This window comes from Propithecus coquereli, unplaced genomic scaffold (assembly GCF_000956105.1).
Source record: "Propithecus coquereli isolate 6110/MARCELLA unplaced genomic scaffold, Pcoq_1.0 Scaffold119, whole genome shotgun sequence".
NCBI lineage: Eukaryota > Metazoa > Chordata > Mammalia > Primates > Indriidae > Propithecus > Propithecus coquereli.
This window is the reverse complement of record NW_012135969.1, coordinates 4,947,542-4,961,728: the sequence shown is the minus strand read 5'-3', so window position 1 is coordinate 4,961,728 and position 14,187 is coordinate 4,947,542. Positions and strand designations below refer to the sequence as shown.

Below are 14,187 nucleotides of genomic sequence, written 5' to 3'. Positions count from 1 at the left end.
ATAGATTTATTTATAAAACCCGCCCCCCACCCCCAAGGTGGGAGGAGCTGGGGAAAGTAGAAGAGGTGGAAAAAAAGGGCCCAGAAAAAGTGGAGGGAGTGGAGACGCATGGCTGGAAAGGAGGGCCAGGGTCCCTTTTCTCAAGTTAAGGGGGGCACGGGCGCGCCGTTGACGGTCATCTTGCGCCCCCTGCTGGTGGAGGATGGTGTCTGCAGGCAGTTCGAGGTGCCCCCGTTGGCAGCTGTGGTGGTCCCACTGGCTGTCGAAGGGGGAGTGGGGGAGGTAGGGTGGGTGGTGGGTGGCCCGTGGGAGCTGGGAGAGCCATGGGAGGGGGTGGCTGGGCTGGGCAGGGAGGAAGAGGTGGCCGGCAGGGTGGCAGGGCTGGGAGCCTTGTCGCTGACAGACTCACACTCGGACGCCCCGCTGGTGTTGGTGCCCTCGGAAGGAGTCGGCACTGCAGGCAAGGTGAGCCGCTTGCAGGCTGGCTGGACACGGTACTTGAGGGGGAGAGGCCCGTTCTGTGGGGAAGAGGAGAGAGCCAAGGGGAGGGTGTCAGGAGAAACAGGCCACCAGGGAGCCACCCAGCTCCACCCCACAGTGCCCAGATAAGAAAGGGAAGGCACTGGATCTTAGAGAAGACAGAGACACAGGGGCACACGAAGACCCAGAGACTTGAAGAGAAAGAGAGGAGCGAGGGAAGCTAAAACACAGAGGGCACCTATGTTTGACTCCACATCGGGGCTATCTGCCAAAAGAGCCCTTTCCTTTGGGAAGTCGTCAGCAAGAGATGGCCTGGAGGCTGACCTGGTGTGGCAGGCCACCCTGGACATGCCAGCTCGTGGGGCAAAGGATGGGCTGTCTGTGATTAGAGGAGGGTGGCCCATGTGGCCACAGACCAACGCCAGCGCCTGCAGGCGTCTGCTCCCTTCCCAGGCTCACCCGCCGCCAGGGGTAGATGTAGGCGATGTCCATGAGGGTGTAGTACTCCTTCAGTGGCTCGTCCTCGTACAGAACCTCCACCTGGGGGGGAAGCAGAGGACCCCATGACCCTGGCCAGACTCAGGGCTCCAGGTTGGATCTTGGGGACCAGGAGGCGGGGCGGTGGGAAGGGTGGATTTGCAGGTGGCCCCTCCTTCCTCTTGGGTTTCATTGTGGATTTGACTTCCCTATCAGAGTTGTCCCAACATACCCACCAGGTGGGAAGGGATCCAGAGAAGACACCCCCATTAACAACCCCACCATCCACACCATCTAGGTGTCCTATCTCCGGCAGCTCTCCCAGAGGAGCTAAAAAGGCTCAGGGCATCTCCTGCAACTCTGGCTGTCACCCCTGGCTGCACAATGGAGTCATCCAGGGAGCTCTAAAAAATACCAATGCTTGCGTCTCAACCCAGAGATTCTGACTCAGCTGGTGAGACGTGAGTCCACTCACATGACTTAATGTACAACAAAGTTTAGGATCCACTCTCCTAGATCCTCACTACTCAAAGTGTAGTACGGGGACCTTCAGCATCTAGGAGCTTGTTAGAAATGCAGAATCTACTGAATCAGAATTTGCACTTTAACAGTATCTCCAGGGGATCGTACACACTCAAGTTTGAGAAGCAACGTCCTAGAGCTCCTCTGGAATTTCGGATTGGCCTTCCCGTAGCCAGCTGTCCCCACAAAAGGGGACATGCTTGCTCCTGCATGCTTGCACACACTCTGCCACAGTTCTGAGTGCTGCAAGTATGTGCGTGCGCACGTGCGCGCGCACACACACACACACACACACCATCTTGGTCCCATGCACCTCTGCATGCTGACTTCAACTTCAACAGACCTAGACCACCCCACCCTAACTTGGTTTCAACCACCCTTCTACAGGGGCTCAGTTACACAACCAGTCCTGAACAATGGCTGGGATGCACAGATTGTCAGACAAACCCACATACATACACGCATTTTTTGAAAGGCTCGGGGACCCACCTTGTACTTGCTGGGCACATCCATCTTGTTGCGAAGAAACTTGGCAAGATGCATGACGGTCATGGCTGCCGGGCACCGCAGGAAGCGCACCCCTGTCTGCTGGGGCAGAGGCACCCATGGGAGGCGTGCATGCCAGGCCACTCCCTCCCAGCCCACATCCCATTCCTGGGCCGGCCCCAGCACTCACCTTCTCCTTGTCCCCATCCCCATTCTCCAGGGGGCCTTTCTTCTCCTCCCGGTCCCTGGGGGAGGAGAAAGGAAGAAGCTAGGGAGATGCAGGAACAGGCAGCCCCCCCACCCCCACCCCGTGCACACGTCCAGAGGGCCCCCCCAGGGGAATGGGGCCAGGGTGGGAGATGTGGGCAACCTAGCCTGGAGCCCAAAAGGCCCAGCCGGCTGGACTTGCCTGGCACCTTCGTAGAACTCGATGGAGAGGCTGACAATCTCATCGTCGCTCAGAGCCCCCTTCTCCTGCTCTAGGACCTCGCCGCGGTCCTCATTGGAGCCGTTGGGGACTGCAGAAGGAAAAAGCTCTGAGGGGTTGGCCGAAGATGGGGGAAGGCAGCCTGCCAAGGACCCAGGGGTCACAAAGCTCCGCAGGGTGAGCCCAGCCACCCTCTGGGCTGGCTGTCTACAGCAGGGAGGCGCCGTAGAGGAGGCCCGAGGGCAAGTGGAGGCAGCGCTACAGACCCACGTGGTCCCCTGAACACACTCACCCTCCGTCAGCGGGTAGGCTGCATAGAAATCCCGTCGCCGTTTCATCTCATCTGGAGGAAGGAAGCAGAGTGAGAAGAGGACCACAGGCTGGGAAACAGGGCTGTGGGCAGGAGGACTAAGGGTGTGCAAATACCTTTAAAAAGCCCAGGGACCAATTTGTAGACAATGTCTTGGAGGGTTTTGTCAGATCTGGGAAAAAATGTACAGGGGCCCGTTAGCAGCCACCCCCGCCCCCATCTCCCCAGCCAGGGGACCCCTCTTCCCAACCCGCTTCCTCAGACCCAGCGCCCAGGCATTGGGGTCCGTCTGGCCTTTACCCCTCTAGTACCTCTTAGCCCACGGCAAGCTGGGTGCAACCGGAGGGAGGGGAGGGGCCTGGGTCCACACCCGTGCTCTGCCATTCCTGCCGCCTTGGCTGCGGGAAGCCAGCAGGGGTGAGGGGGACAGAGGGACGCTGACCCAGAGGATGGGCACGGGCAGGAGGGGCAGTGCCAAGCCCACCTGATGCTCAGCAGTGGGCGGGTTTTATGGACCTGCACGTCACACATGGGGCAGTACTTGTTGGTCTCCAGGTAGCGCACGATGCAGGTTTTGCAGACTTGGGGGTGTGGAGAGAGAAAGGAGAGTCAGAGCCCGTTCCTACCCCAAGACCAGCCTCCATGCCCCCTGCTCAGATCCAGACATCCTTTCTTCTCCACCATGTCCTTGCAGTTCAGACATGCTCGAAGGCCCAATGTGTGTTTGGCACTTTGGCAACTGCCCCTTATCCATCCTTGGGGAGGACGGATCTTGTGTGTCTGTGTGTGAGAGACAGGCTGGTGTCATGTGCAACATATAAGGCAGCCCGAGTCCCATGCCTCCCCATGGAGTACTAAACAAGAGCCAGCCTGTCGGACACCTCCCTGGGTCCTCAACCGCTTGCCACCAAGCCTACAGTGCAAACAAGGGTGAAATTTCAGCCACAGAGATGCAGAAGAGAGCTGAGATTTCAGATGCAAGTCCCTGAAATGAACTGGGCTGAGACGCACTCCCAGGTCACCGCTTCCAGGCAGCTTCTCTGTGACCTGGGGCTTCCCATAGACATGTGGAAGTGTTTGCTCTTCAGGACAGGGGCTTGTGTTCCACCCTGTCTGGGCAGTGCCCCCCAAGCTGAGCAGAGGCTGCCCACCCTGAGAAGCACCCCCTCTACCCAACTCACAGGAATGCAAGCACTCCACGATGGTGGTGGCATCGATGAAGTACCCCCCACAGAGGGCACACATGAGGTGAGGGTTCAGCTCCGTGATTTTGATCCGTGTGGTCCGATGCATGATGCCAGGGTTGGGGGATGGGGGGACTGGGGAGCGTCGCCCTGGGAAATGGAAGTAGACTCAGAAACCTGGGGATCCAATAGCCCCTCCCATGCCTCACTCCCCATCCCCCCAGCAATAGCTCTCCCTGAGCCCAAGGCCCTTCTCTGCCTTCAAGGTGGGACTGGGGGCACGCTTGTGGCTGGTTCCTTCTGGCCCCCTGAGTGCTCACTGGGTGCGGGGCCTCCGGAGAGGCACACAGCCTTGAGCAACAAGGTCACGCTCCATCTCAGGAGCAGCAGGAAAGACTGAAGTTAGACCACAGGGAACCACCCAACATCTCCCCAATCCCAATCCATATTCACTCAAGTGGTCACATATTTCAAGACTATTAAGAGCTATGAGGAAACTTAGATAAATAAGCCAGTGCCCTGAACTTCAAGGAATAAAAGAAGGGAAGAATAAATTATCCTCCCTCCTTCAACCCCTCTACCCAAGTACAAGGCCTCAGACTTGGTCTTTCCACTCCATCCTCCCCTCCCTTCCATTCCAGCCACTCACTCCTCCCCCAGGAAGCCTTCCCTGGAGACACCATGGGCCTAAGTTTGAAGGCAGCACCATTCAGCTTCCAGGCCCCGGGCTCAGGTAGGGAATACTGAAGGTCCTTACACGTGAGAAGCTGGGGACACGCAGCTCCAGCCTGCCCCCAGGCCAGGCCCTGGACTCTGCAGGTAATGACAGTCACAGAGCTTAGGCAAAAAGACTACTGTCCCTGCCACAGGAATTCCTGCCACCATGCCCCGACAGACAGCTCCCCGTCCAAGGGTCCACTAGCACGCTGTGGTCCACGACCTCCCTTTCCTGCACCTGCAGGAATTTCCCCATATGGGCACTGCTACCCTGCCACTGCCTCCCACCCTGGTGACACCTCTGCCACCTGTTCACAGGCTGTCCAGCAACAGACCACAGGCTCTCACAGATGTCTGCCAGAGCTGGGCAGAAAGTTTTCTGTCCCCAGGCCACCCAAGCCTGACAGGGTCTGGTGAGGTCAGTCAAAGTCCAGCTCTTTCTGTCCCCAGCCCACCCAAGCACCCTAGCAGGGTCCAGCGAGGTCAGTCAAAGTCCGGCTCTGGAATGGCCACTGTGCTTACTTCGTGGTATAGAAATCAAACCCGCACTTAGAAGGGTCGGCCTCTCCCTCCCTCCTCTTTCCCAGAGTAAAAGTCCAGGGGTGGGGCTTGGGAGGGTGGCCAAGCCCCAACAGCTCCTTTACAACACACTCATACCCTTCTCTCCTTTCCAGAAAGATTTCTAAAGCCACCACACTGGGTTTTCTAGGACAAGAAATTCACAGCCGGGATCAGCAGTTTCTATAGAGACCCCAGGATGAGTCTGGCCAGGACCCAAACAGCCAACAGAGGCCCAGGGAACCTGGCCAGAGACCGAAAGAGACAAGAGACACAAAAGCCACACGTGGGAGAGAGACCACGTTGCAGGGCAGACAGAGGGGAACAAGCCAGCCCCACAGCAAGCCCAGAGATCCAGTGGAGAGGCAGCGGCCCCCGAAAGCTAAGGATGAAAGGGGTTCCCGCCCCATATAGGGTGGCCTCAGCCAGCACTCCGTGCACGGGTCCACCGCTTCACAATTACGCAGAAGGCTGCCGGCTACTCCACTGTTTGGTCGTTTCCATAGTAACCCTGTCCCTGGCAAGATGCCCAAATATTATTACAACCATCCAGAGCAGAGAACAGTCCAAGTGGCTGTCTCTGATTGTGTGTAATATCCATCGTGTGTGTACGTGCCGTCTGGGCCTCCAAAGGTACTTCCTGTGACTGCGTGTCCTGTGTCTGTGTCCAGATGCACCTATATGTGTGTGTGCATGAAGGACCAAAGACAAAACATGCTGGGGGTCAATCTCACACCCTTACCTCCCTCTCCTCTCTCTCTCTCTCTCTCTCTCTCACACACACACACACACACACACACACACACACACACGTGTACACGCGCCCCACACCGCAAATGGCCACGCCCTTGACCTTACCCTAACCCTTCCCCCCATTTGGGAGAATTCAGACCAAGCCTATTCCTCAGGCCCCTTTCTGGACAAGAGGGCAAGGGCCTCGCTTATTCAATCAAATGCTCCTTCGGTTTAAGAAATGAGCCACTTGCCACACTCCCTGCACCCCCCATCCCCATGGGCCCCCAAATGTTACCTCTGGGGCTGGGGGTGGGGAGAAGCACTGATTGGTTCCTCACAAATTGCCATGGTTACCTGCAAGGCCAGGCCAGCAGGTGCCAAGAGCAATGTAAACAGGAGCTCTGTTTCCCCAGAGCACCCTCTCCCCCTCTCCCCACCCCCAGGAGGACTGGGGGGTCCCCATTCCTGACACCCAGTTTGTCCCCAGCTACAACTGGCTGGTGTGTTGCAGGAAGGTGAGGGAAAAGGGGTGAGGGGTGGCTGGAAGTCCAGCTGTCATCACTTTAGGAAACAGGCTGAGATATGGGAAGAACTTGGGAAAGAGTGGGAGAAAGACATCATAAAGAGCAGAAAAGGGAGACCGAGGGCCATTGCCAGTGGCCTCTGTGGAGCTCGGGGCTTTAAAGGGTCAGTCCCAACTGTACCCCAACCCCCAGCAGACCTGAGTATGGTCTCCACCCCCAACACAACCTTTCCCCCAACCAGAAGCCAAGCCCTTCAAGATCTTCTGCCCCCAATCCATTGTCCTGGCCGGCCGGGGTCTGGCTACATTAGCAGGACAGGACCTTAATCAGCACCCAACGTCCGGCACCCAGTGCTGATTCCTCCCTGCCAGTCAAGGCTGGCAGCTGTCTTTCAGCATCCTCAAAGCCCCTACTAATAGGGAACACCCCCACCTCTCCATTTTGACCAGTCTCTTTCTGGAAGCTGCCCTGCAATTTGGGCCTCTCTTGCTGTCAGTTTCTTCGTGGCCTCTTGTGAACGCAGCCGGAGTCCCGGCTGCTGCCTCAGATGGCAGCTGGAGCACTCTTTCCTCTGCCCTTCCTCCAGTGAAATGAGCCCAACTCCCTCACTAGAAAGTGAGGGAAAGTCACTCAAGGTCACACATCCAGATGTCAAGAACTGCAGATGTGAAAGGGATCTTAGAAAGCGCCTTGTCCAATCCTTTCATTTTACGGACGAAGAAACTCAAGGAGAAATGACTTGTCTGAGGTCACACAGTAAGGCAGTGGCAGTCTGTGACAAGGTACTGCCTGACTCCCGTCCCAGTGCTCTTCACATGCTGGCACCCAGGCCAGGCTCCTTACCCGTCTAAGGAGGGAACGCCTGGCCTGCCTCCATCGCAGCAGCTACCTGGAGTGGCAGGAAGACCACTCAGTGAGCCTTCTGGGAGGGAGTCAGTCTGGCCAAAACATGCCCATCAGAGCACACTCTCACCTTGAAGTAGGAAAAGGAGAGGGAGGAAGACCCTCATTGCCCACCCAGCTTCCACGGTACAGGTAGGGAAACTGAGGCTCCATGGGAACACAGTGAGCCAGAGCACAGCATCAAGATCAGACCCTGGGTTCTCAGGCTCCGTTCCTCTCCAGCTTCACGGGCTCCACTGTGCAAGCCCCATGTGTTTGTGTTTGGGGCCACAGGATCTGCCTGGGGACCCTGTGAACCCCTCGACTGTCCCTGATCCTGGACACTGGAGTGAGAATCTGCTTCCCTGTTCTCCCAAGCATCAAAAAGGCCTCTAGCTTCCTGAAGCTGGGCTAACTCTATCCTCCCTCCCCTCACCACCTCTCAGCTCTCTAAGATCAAACAAAGACCAAAACCCAAAATATACACTCAGAGCAACACATTACCAGATACACACACATATACACACAGCCAGACATACTTCCTCTCTCACACTCACAACAGCCAAGGCCAGATAGACATGACACCACACACCCACAAATACACACACAGACGCTTGGCTAGACACACCCACCACACATGCAGCCAGACCAAAAGCCAGGCCCACACTTGCCAGATGCATGAGCCATCCCCACCCACCCATCCAGAAGCACACAGCCTGCCATCCCTGCTTGGAACCAGACCTGCAAACACGCACCAACCTTTTGTGCATCCCTGGTCCACCCAGGGTAAATGATAACATAAGTCTTCCAGCAACAAAGGCAGTTCAGCTCCCAACCTCTGCTCTGGGGGCCAGAGGCTGGAGGGCTGCAGTGGGCATCTGACCTGCACAAAGATGTAACGTCTTCCTGTGCAGGCTCTCTCCATTCCCATGCCAACAGCTCCATCAACCAAAATCTCTTGGGCCAGGCCAAGGGGCAGCAGAGAGTGCCCCTTCCTGCCCACCCCCAGAGACTTCAACTTGAACTCTACCCAGTACATATGGTCTGGATCCTGGGGTCAGTTTCCTGTCTCATTCAAAAGACAGTTCTAAGGCCTCAACCCTCCAACCCCCAACCAGGAGAACCCCTGGGAAAACCTCCCCACCGAAAATCTGCAACAGAGCTGGCTTTATACTCCTTCTCCAAGTAATAACACCTTGCGGGGGGGGGGGGCGGGCAGGGAAGGAAAGAAATCAGAGTTTCAGGAACAGAAACAAACTGAAAGAGGCCCAGAGGAGGAGGTATGAGAACAGAGTGGGAAACCACCAGGAGGCACCCCGCTCCCCCCAGCGACGGAAAGCTCTGGAGAGACTGAGGCAGCGTGGGGAGTGGAGTGGGGGACTCCGAGACAAAGGCCAGGGCAAGCACAGAGTAACACTTCCACAATATTTATAGACAAATTCCCACCCCTGCCCGCTCCCAGGCCGCCGCCTCCCTCCTCAAGCCAACCAGAGCAATTCTGGGCAGACGCGGGCAGTGGGGGAGGGGGGCATACCTGGGCCCACCGTGGAGACAGGGGGTGCAAGGGGTTTCTGCTTGCCGAGGGGTCTCACCCCCTCAGAGATAGCAGCAGGAGGGCCTGGGGAGGGAGGGGCGGCTGGGCTCCCCAGGGGTCTTCAGACCCCTCCTGCCTCCGCCGCCGTGAGAAATATCACGACAAATCCCCCCCTTCCCATTCCAACCCCTCCGCCCGGGCTCCCCCAGGAGCCTGGGTCAAAACATCAGGGACCCCAGTTACCTGGTGGCCGCTCCCACCTTCCCCAGAGCCAAACTTTCGGCGGGGCCCGGGAGGGGGGGTGCCGGAGAAAGAGGCACTGCAGAGGTGGTTAGGGAGGGGGCGGGGCGCCCAGTGCTGGGACCCGGGCAAGGGGACCGGCTGGGGGAGGTGCCCGAGAGGACCCGGACCCGGCAGGGAAGGGCGCCCTCCCCCGGCCTCGCAGCAATCAAAAAGCACGTCCCCTCCCTCCTGGCCTCAAGTTCTCGCGCGTCCACGCCGCCTCAGTGTCCACAGGAGAGGCGACCCCTGCCCAGAAATAAAGGCGGTAGATCCGGTAGAGCCAGGGGCGGCTCGGGCTTGCGGGGAGGGGTAGGGGGCCGTGATCCAACCCGGCGCGCACCCCCAGAACCCTCATGGCTGCCCCGGACCTTCCCCCTCGCTACCTCGGGAGCAGGGTCTACAAGGGGGCTGCTGCACAAAGAGGTGGTGGTCGAGGGAGACGCCAAATCGTTAAAAGGGGGAATCCAGTTCGGCCATCTTGGAAGGGAGGAAAGGGAAAAAGGGGCAGAAAAAAGGGAGAAAGGAAGGCGGACGGGGCGAGCTAGGATAGGGGCTGGCGGGGCGCGGGGGGGATGCGAGCGCAGGCTCGGCTCCTGGCTTCCCCCCTCCCACAGGGGTTTGTAAAGGAGGGAACGGCCCCCATCCCAATCCCCAGATGATTATAGGGTAGGAGAAGGAAAGGAAGGGGGAGTCCGCGTCCGCTTACCTGGGTTCGGGGTCCGGTGGGTCTCGGGGAGGGGGGGATGGGAGGGAGGGAAGGAGGGAAGGGAGGGGAGGGGGGCCGCAGCCGTGTGGCTCGCTCGGGCGGCGGGAGGGGAGAAACCTACGGTAAGAAAGGAGTTTGTGAAAGCGGCTTGGGGTGGGAGGGAGAGAGGGGAGGGGAGGGGATCTGGGGGGAGGGGAGGGACCAGAGTTGGGGGGAGACAAAATGGCTTTTTCCTCCAGACAAGAGTAGTCCCGCCCACTACTCACCCACGTGACCTCATTCCTTCAGGGTGCTAGCGAAGAGGGAAAGAGGAGGGGGAGAGGCTCGCGCGGCTTCTCCCCGCCACCGGTGCCGGGCCCCCCAAACCGGGACAAGACCCCTCCCTTCCCAAACAGCCTCCCTGACCCTGGAGGATTAATCCACCTCCCTGTTAACCTCTTCAATTAGCCGCTTCCCCTCAAAATATGTGTCCTCCCCACCCCACTGACCCAGAGATCCCCACCCCTAGCTGGGGCGCCTGGAAAATGGTGACATGAGGACTGGGCTGAAATGTGGCTCGCAGTCCTCCACGGCCCGACCTAGACCAAAGGGCGCAGGGCTCAGGCGGAGGACGCGACGTCCCCAGTCACGCGTCGGGTGATTTTCATTCCCTCCAAGTGACACTCCCTTAAAATTAATAACTACATCTGTAAGAGAAAGCGTGTCCTCCCTACTCCCCCGTTCCCCCCTCGGCGGGCGGATCGCCGGCTCTAAAACGCAGACCCAGCCAGGGCGCCTCAGGGGGAGCAAACCGCAAGAGGGGAGTGGAGGGTGGAGGGTGAGGCCAGGGATGGGGGGACTCATGGCAGGGCTCTCAGTTTGCTGTGGTGGCGGCTGGCGCTCCCGGCGTGCTCGGGCGAAGAATGGAACGCAACCCGGGACGCGGAGACCAGCTGGAGACGCGAACTCAGAGTCCAGGCCTGGGACACAATAACCCAGCGGAAGGGGAGAGACCAGAAGGGACTAGAAAGCGAGGCGCCGGGGCTCAAAAATGGGCCCGCGCTTTTTTTCCTGCCTTGAACGCTTCCCGCATTTTTCGCTCACGCTTGGCGCTAGGAGCCGGGCGAGCGCAAAGGCGGCCGGTGCCAGCCGACCCCGACCGTCGCTCCCGGCTCCACTCAGCGCTCGGGCTCAGGTCCCCAGTGGCTCCGGCCGGAGGGAGACCAGGAGGCGGGCTTGGAAGAGCCGGGCGCAGTGGTGAGGCCGGCGCCAGGGAAGCGAATCGATACTGCCTTACGGTGACAACCGTGGGCCTCATTAGAACGATCGATTCGCTCATTCGTTATTCACGATTTATTAGGGATAGCCACCGTGTCTGTCCCTCCAAAGAGCTCGATTATCCGGCCAGAGCGCCATTAAGCGCACTGACGGTGGGTGGCTCGAGTTGGGAAAATTAGGAAACGAATCTGCCAAGCTTCAGAGCGCCTGCCTCCTTCCCTCCTTGCTGGCACCCAAGGCAGCCCCAAAGCTGGGGGCCCCGGACTGAACGCTTTCACGCTCTGGCCGGCGACCAGTAGACCTGCGGACACTGGCCGCCAAGTGATCCCAGCTTCAGCCCTCAGCCCACACCGGCCGAATGGGCGCAGGGAGGAAAGGAAGGGCGGGAGAGATTTCCGCCCAGAGGGAGTGGTCCGAGAACCAGCGGGAGAAGGGCCAAGGGAGGATCCGGTCACCTGCTCCCCTGTTCCTGCAGCAGTTCACCGGCCCCTGTGGAGAGGGGGCTCGGCGTAGACATGCCCACTGTCTCCAGCGCAAGTGTGTCGCCGGCCTCCTGGCCTTTGCCGGGGAAGACCCGCGCATCCACTTGCTCTCCGGGAGCGGAGCGTGGCAGGGACTCCCGGTTTGCCTCTCCTTTTGGGCTTCCAGACCCAGAGCAAGAGAAACTTGCAGAGGCTTCGCGGAGATGTCGGTCCCACCGTAATCCACACGGCAGCCTCCGGGGTTGACGCTCCTCTGCGTCCCCACTGCGGCCCATTAATCCTGGAGGGCTGCCCGAGGGGGCCGCTGTGCTAAGCGGGGAACCATTCACTTATCCCTCAGTTATTAAGCCCCATTCACGAGAGAGAAGGGGCATGCTGGAGACCTTACTACCTACTAAAACTCCAGTTTAATCTCTTCCGTCCTGGACGACCAGTCCTCATATCCCTGGCCTTTCTGGTTTACCAGGAAAATCTTCTGACCCAACTCTTCCCACATCTGAATTTCTCTGGTTTCCCAGTGTTTATTTTATTAACCAACACAGAAGCGTCTGTCATGTGCCAATGTCAAATACTGCACTAGGCACTGGGGACACAAAGCAGATGAGCCGGGCTTTTGCGCGGGGCGCTCACAGGCCAATGGAAGCAAACCCAGAGGAACACACACCCTGTCCCGCCTGTCCCGTTAGAATCCACAGCATCTGATGTGAGCTCCCGCTAAGGGTGGACGAGCACTGGGAAGGGCCAGCCAGAAGAGGCCTCCGTTGAGCCAAATATTGAGAGACCAAGTGTGGAAGGAACTGCTTGGAGTACTTTGCGATCCTCCTCCACAGAGGTCGAGGCTCCCATCCTGCTTCCTGGAACGTGCCTCTGCAGACATTAGGAGCCCCTTGATTTTGTATTTGTATCTCACACGGTCCTCTAGCTGACAAATACTTATCAGAAGAGTCACTGTGTCTGTCACAGACTAGAGGCTCTCAGAGGGCAGGGAACGGGAGAAATCCGGGTAATTACTTCCGGCACATACTATGGGCTATTGTGAGGATAACAGCCCTTATAAAATCATTACTATGGTAGGAGAGGGCGGCTCTTCTAGTGCTTTCATGAATGTCTTTATCTCTGTGCCCTTCACACCTTTTCTCTTCAGAAAACAATGTCCTTTGTCAGTTTCTGCTTATTTCCCCATCCTTCTCCCCATTCCTCTATATTTCTAGAAAAAAAATTTTGTTCTTTCCCTTTTCCTGATGCTTCTCATATTAAATGCTTCTCTTCCCCCCTCTCCATTTTCTTGGGGTCTTCCCTCACTGCGCCGCCTGTTTCTCTGTAATGTCCCATCTTTCTCTGTATGTCGCAGCTATGTTCTTCCTTTCCCACCTTTGTTTCTCTTCGTCCTTCAGTTGGTCTTTGCCTTTCTCTCTCATTACTCTCTTCCCCTACAAATGTAATATTTGTAACAAGACTGTAACATCGATTGAGGCATATAACGGAAAACTGTCCAACCTCCACTGAAAATTCATTCTTAATCTTACGAAAAATGCATCCTGAAACGTGTTACATGGTGAGACAAAAACCTGTCTTTGGGTTTCCTGCAATCCAGCTTGGAGGCGGGGAGAGGAGGGGGTGGAGGGAAGTGCTGGAAAAATGATTCCCTCATTGACTGAACAAGGACGAATTTTCAACCACAATGACTCTCTTACTTGCTACAGAAAAAGTGTTACCGCTGCCATGTCAATAAAAAGATTTGGCTTTTGAGCGGTTATGAGCAAAACCTTAATTTCCAATTCCCGAAAGAAAAAAAAAAATGCGCGCAGCGTCCCTGGGTGGGCTCGAACCACCAACCTTTCGGTTAACAGCCGAACGCGCTAACCGATTGCGCCACAGAGACCGCGACGACTGCTGGGGTGGCAGTGAGCCGAGTCATTGGGAGCGAGCTTGGACGGCGCAGAAACCACAGTAGAGGTCCCGCCATCAAACGAAAGAAATCGAAGGGAAAGGTCCCGATCCCGGGAAAGGGGCGGCGAGGATTGGGAGGGAAGGACGCGGGACGTGCATGCTTCTCTTGCATTGGCACCGCGAAGGGTCGGCACTGGCTATCCTCAGGTTCTACCTTAAATGTGGAGAGGCCCAGAACATCCCTTTTTAGGGTGACGTGAGACTTGGGGATACGTGAAGTCGACCTACAAAACGTCCCAAGAAACAACCTCCGGCCTTAAAAACTCCCAATTACAGCTGAACCCTGCAAAAAGCAGAATACCCTCCCTTTCCCGCCTCACATCGTTAAATTTGCACTTAATGGGCGCTTCCTATATACCAGGCGCTGTTCTGGGCCAGTGATTATCCAGAGCCTAGCAAAGCGCCTGGGACACAGTAGATGCAAAGATTTCTCGAGTGAATAAATAAGCTAGCATGAGTAGTAGCCAAACTCATACAGCATGTTGATAAGCGTCATGGCGTCCCTTCAGCTGGGGCCGCAGCCCTCAAACCGAGTTTCACAAGCCCACGTGCGCGCAGGTCCCGCCCCGCCGTCGCGGCGGTCCCAAATCCAGGTCCGCCGAGATCCCAGCATGCACCGTGACGCAAGGCTCTTCCTCACTCACAGTGACTTTTCACTTTCCGCTTTCCCCGCC

The 14,187-nt window shown here is 57.6% G+C and overlaps 1 protein-coding gene, 1 non-coding gene and 1 pseudogene across 3 annotated transcripts; 1 reads left to right on the top strand and 2 right to left on the bottom strand.

Annotated features, from left to right (window-relative positions):
• Positions 1-19: 19 nt before the first annotated feature.
• Positions 20-4,724, bottom strand: PCGF2 (polycomb group ring finger 2). Of its 2 annotated transcripts, XM_012662420.1 has the most exons (11): positions 4,536-4,724; positions 3,884-4,036; positions 3,187-3,283; positions 3,014-3,100; positions 2,819-2,874; positions 2,685-2,735; positions 2,375-2,483; positions 2,156-2,210; positions 1,969-2,067; positions 940-1,020; positions 20-518 (listed from the first exon to the last, which is right to left on the bottom strand). In XM_012662420.1, exons 1-11 carry the CDS (start codon positions 4,567-4,569, stop codon positions 141-143), a joined length of 1,200 nt encoding a protein of 399 aa, XP_012517874.1. In that variant the 5' UTR covers positions 4,570-4,724; the 3' UTR covers positions 20-140. The 2 variants fall into 2 exon arrangements, with proteins under 2 accessions (XP_012517874.1, XP_012517883.1); XM_012662429.1 differs by lacking the exon at positions 3,014-3,100.
• Positions 4,568-11,809, top strand: LOC105822807 (annotated as a pseudogene).
• A 1,562-nt stretch (positions 11,810-13,371) lies between these two features.
• TRNAN-GUU lies at positions 13,372-13,445 on the bottom strand. Its single transcript has one exon. It is a non-coding gene; the product is annotated as a tRNA-Asn (tRNA).
• Positions 13,446-14,187: the final 742 nt, after the last annotated feature.

Bases quoted from the DNA above. Each gene is read 5' to 3' on its own strand.
- PCGF2 (XM_012662420.1), bottom strand. From the start codon at position 4,569: ATGGTGTCTCCAGGGAAGGCTTCCTGGGGGAGGA. The intron at 2,736-2,818 runs GTATTTGCACAC...TCCTTCCTCCAG, and splicing joins GGTCCCTGGGCTTTTTAAAG to ATGAGATGAAACGGCGACGG. The intron at 519-939 runs GTGAGCCTGGGA...TCTTCCCCACAG, and splicing joins ACATCTACCCCTGGCGGCGG to AACGGGCCTCTCCCCCTCAA.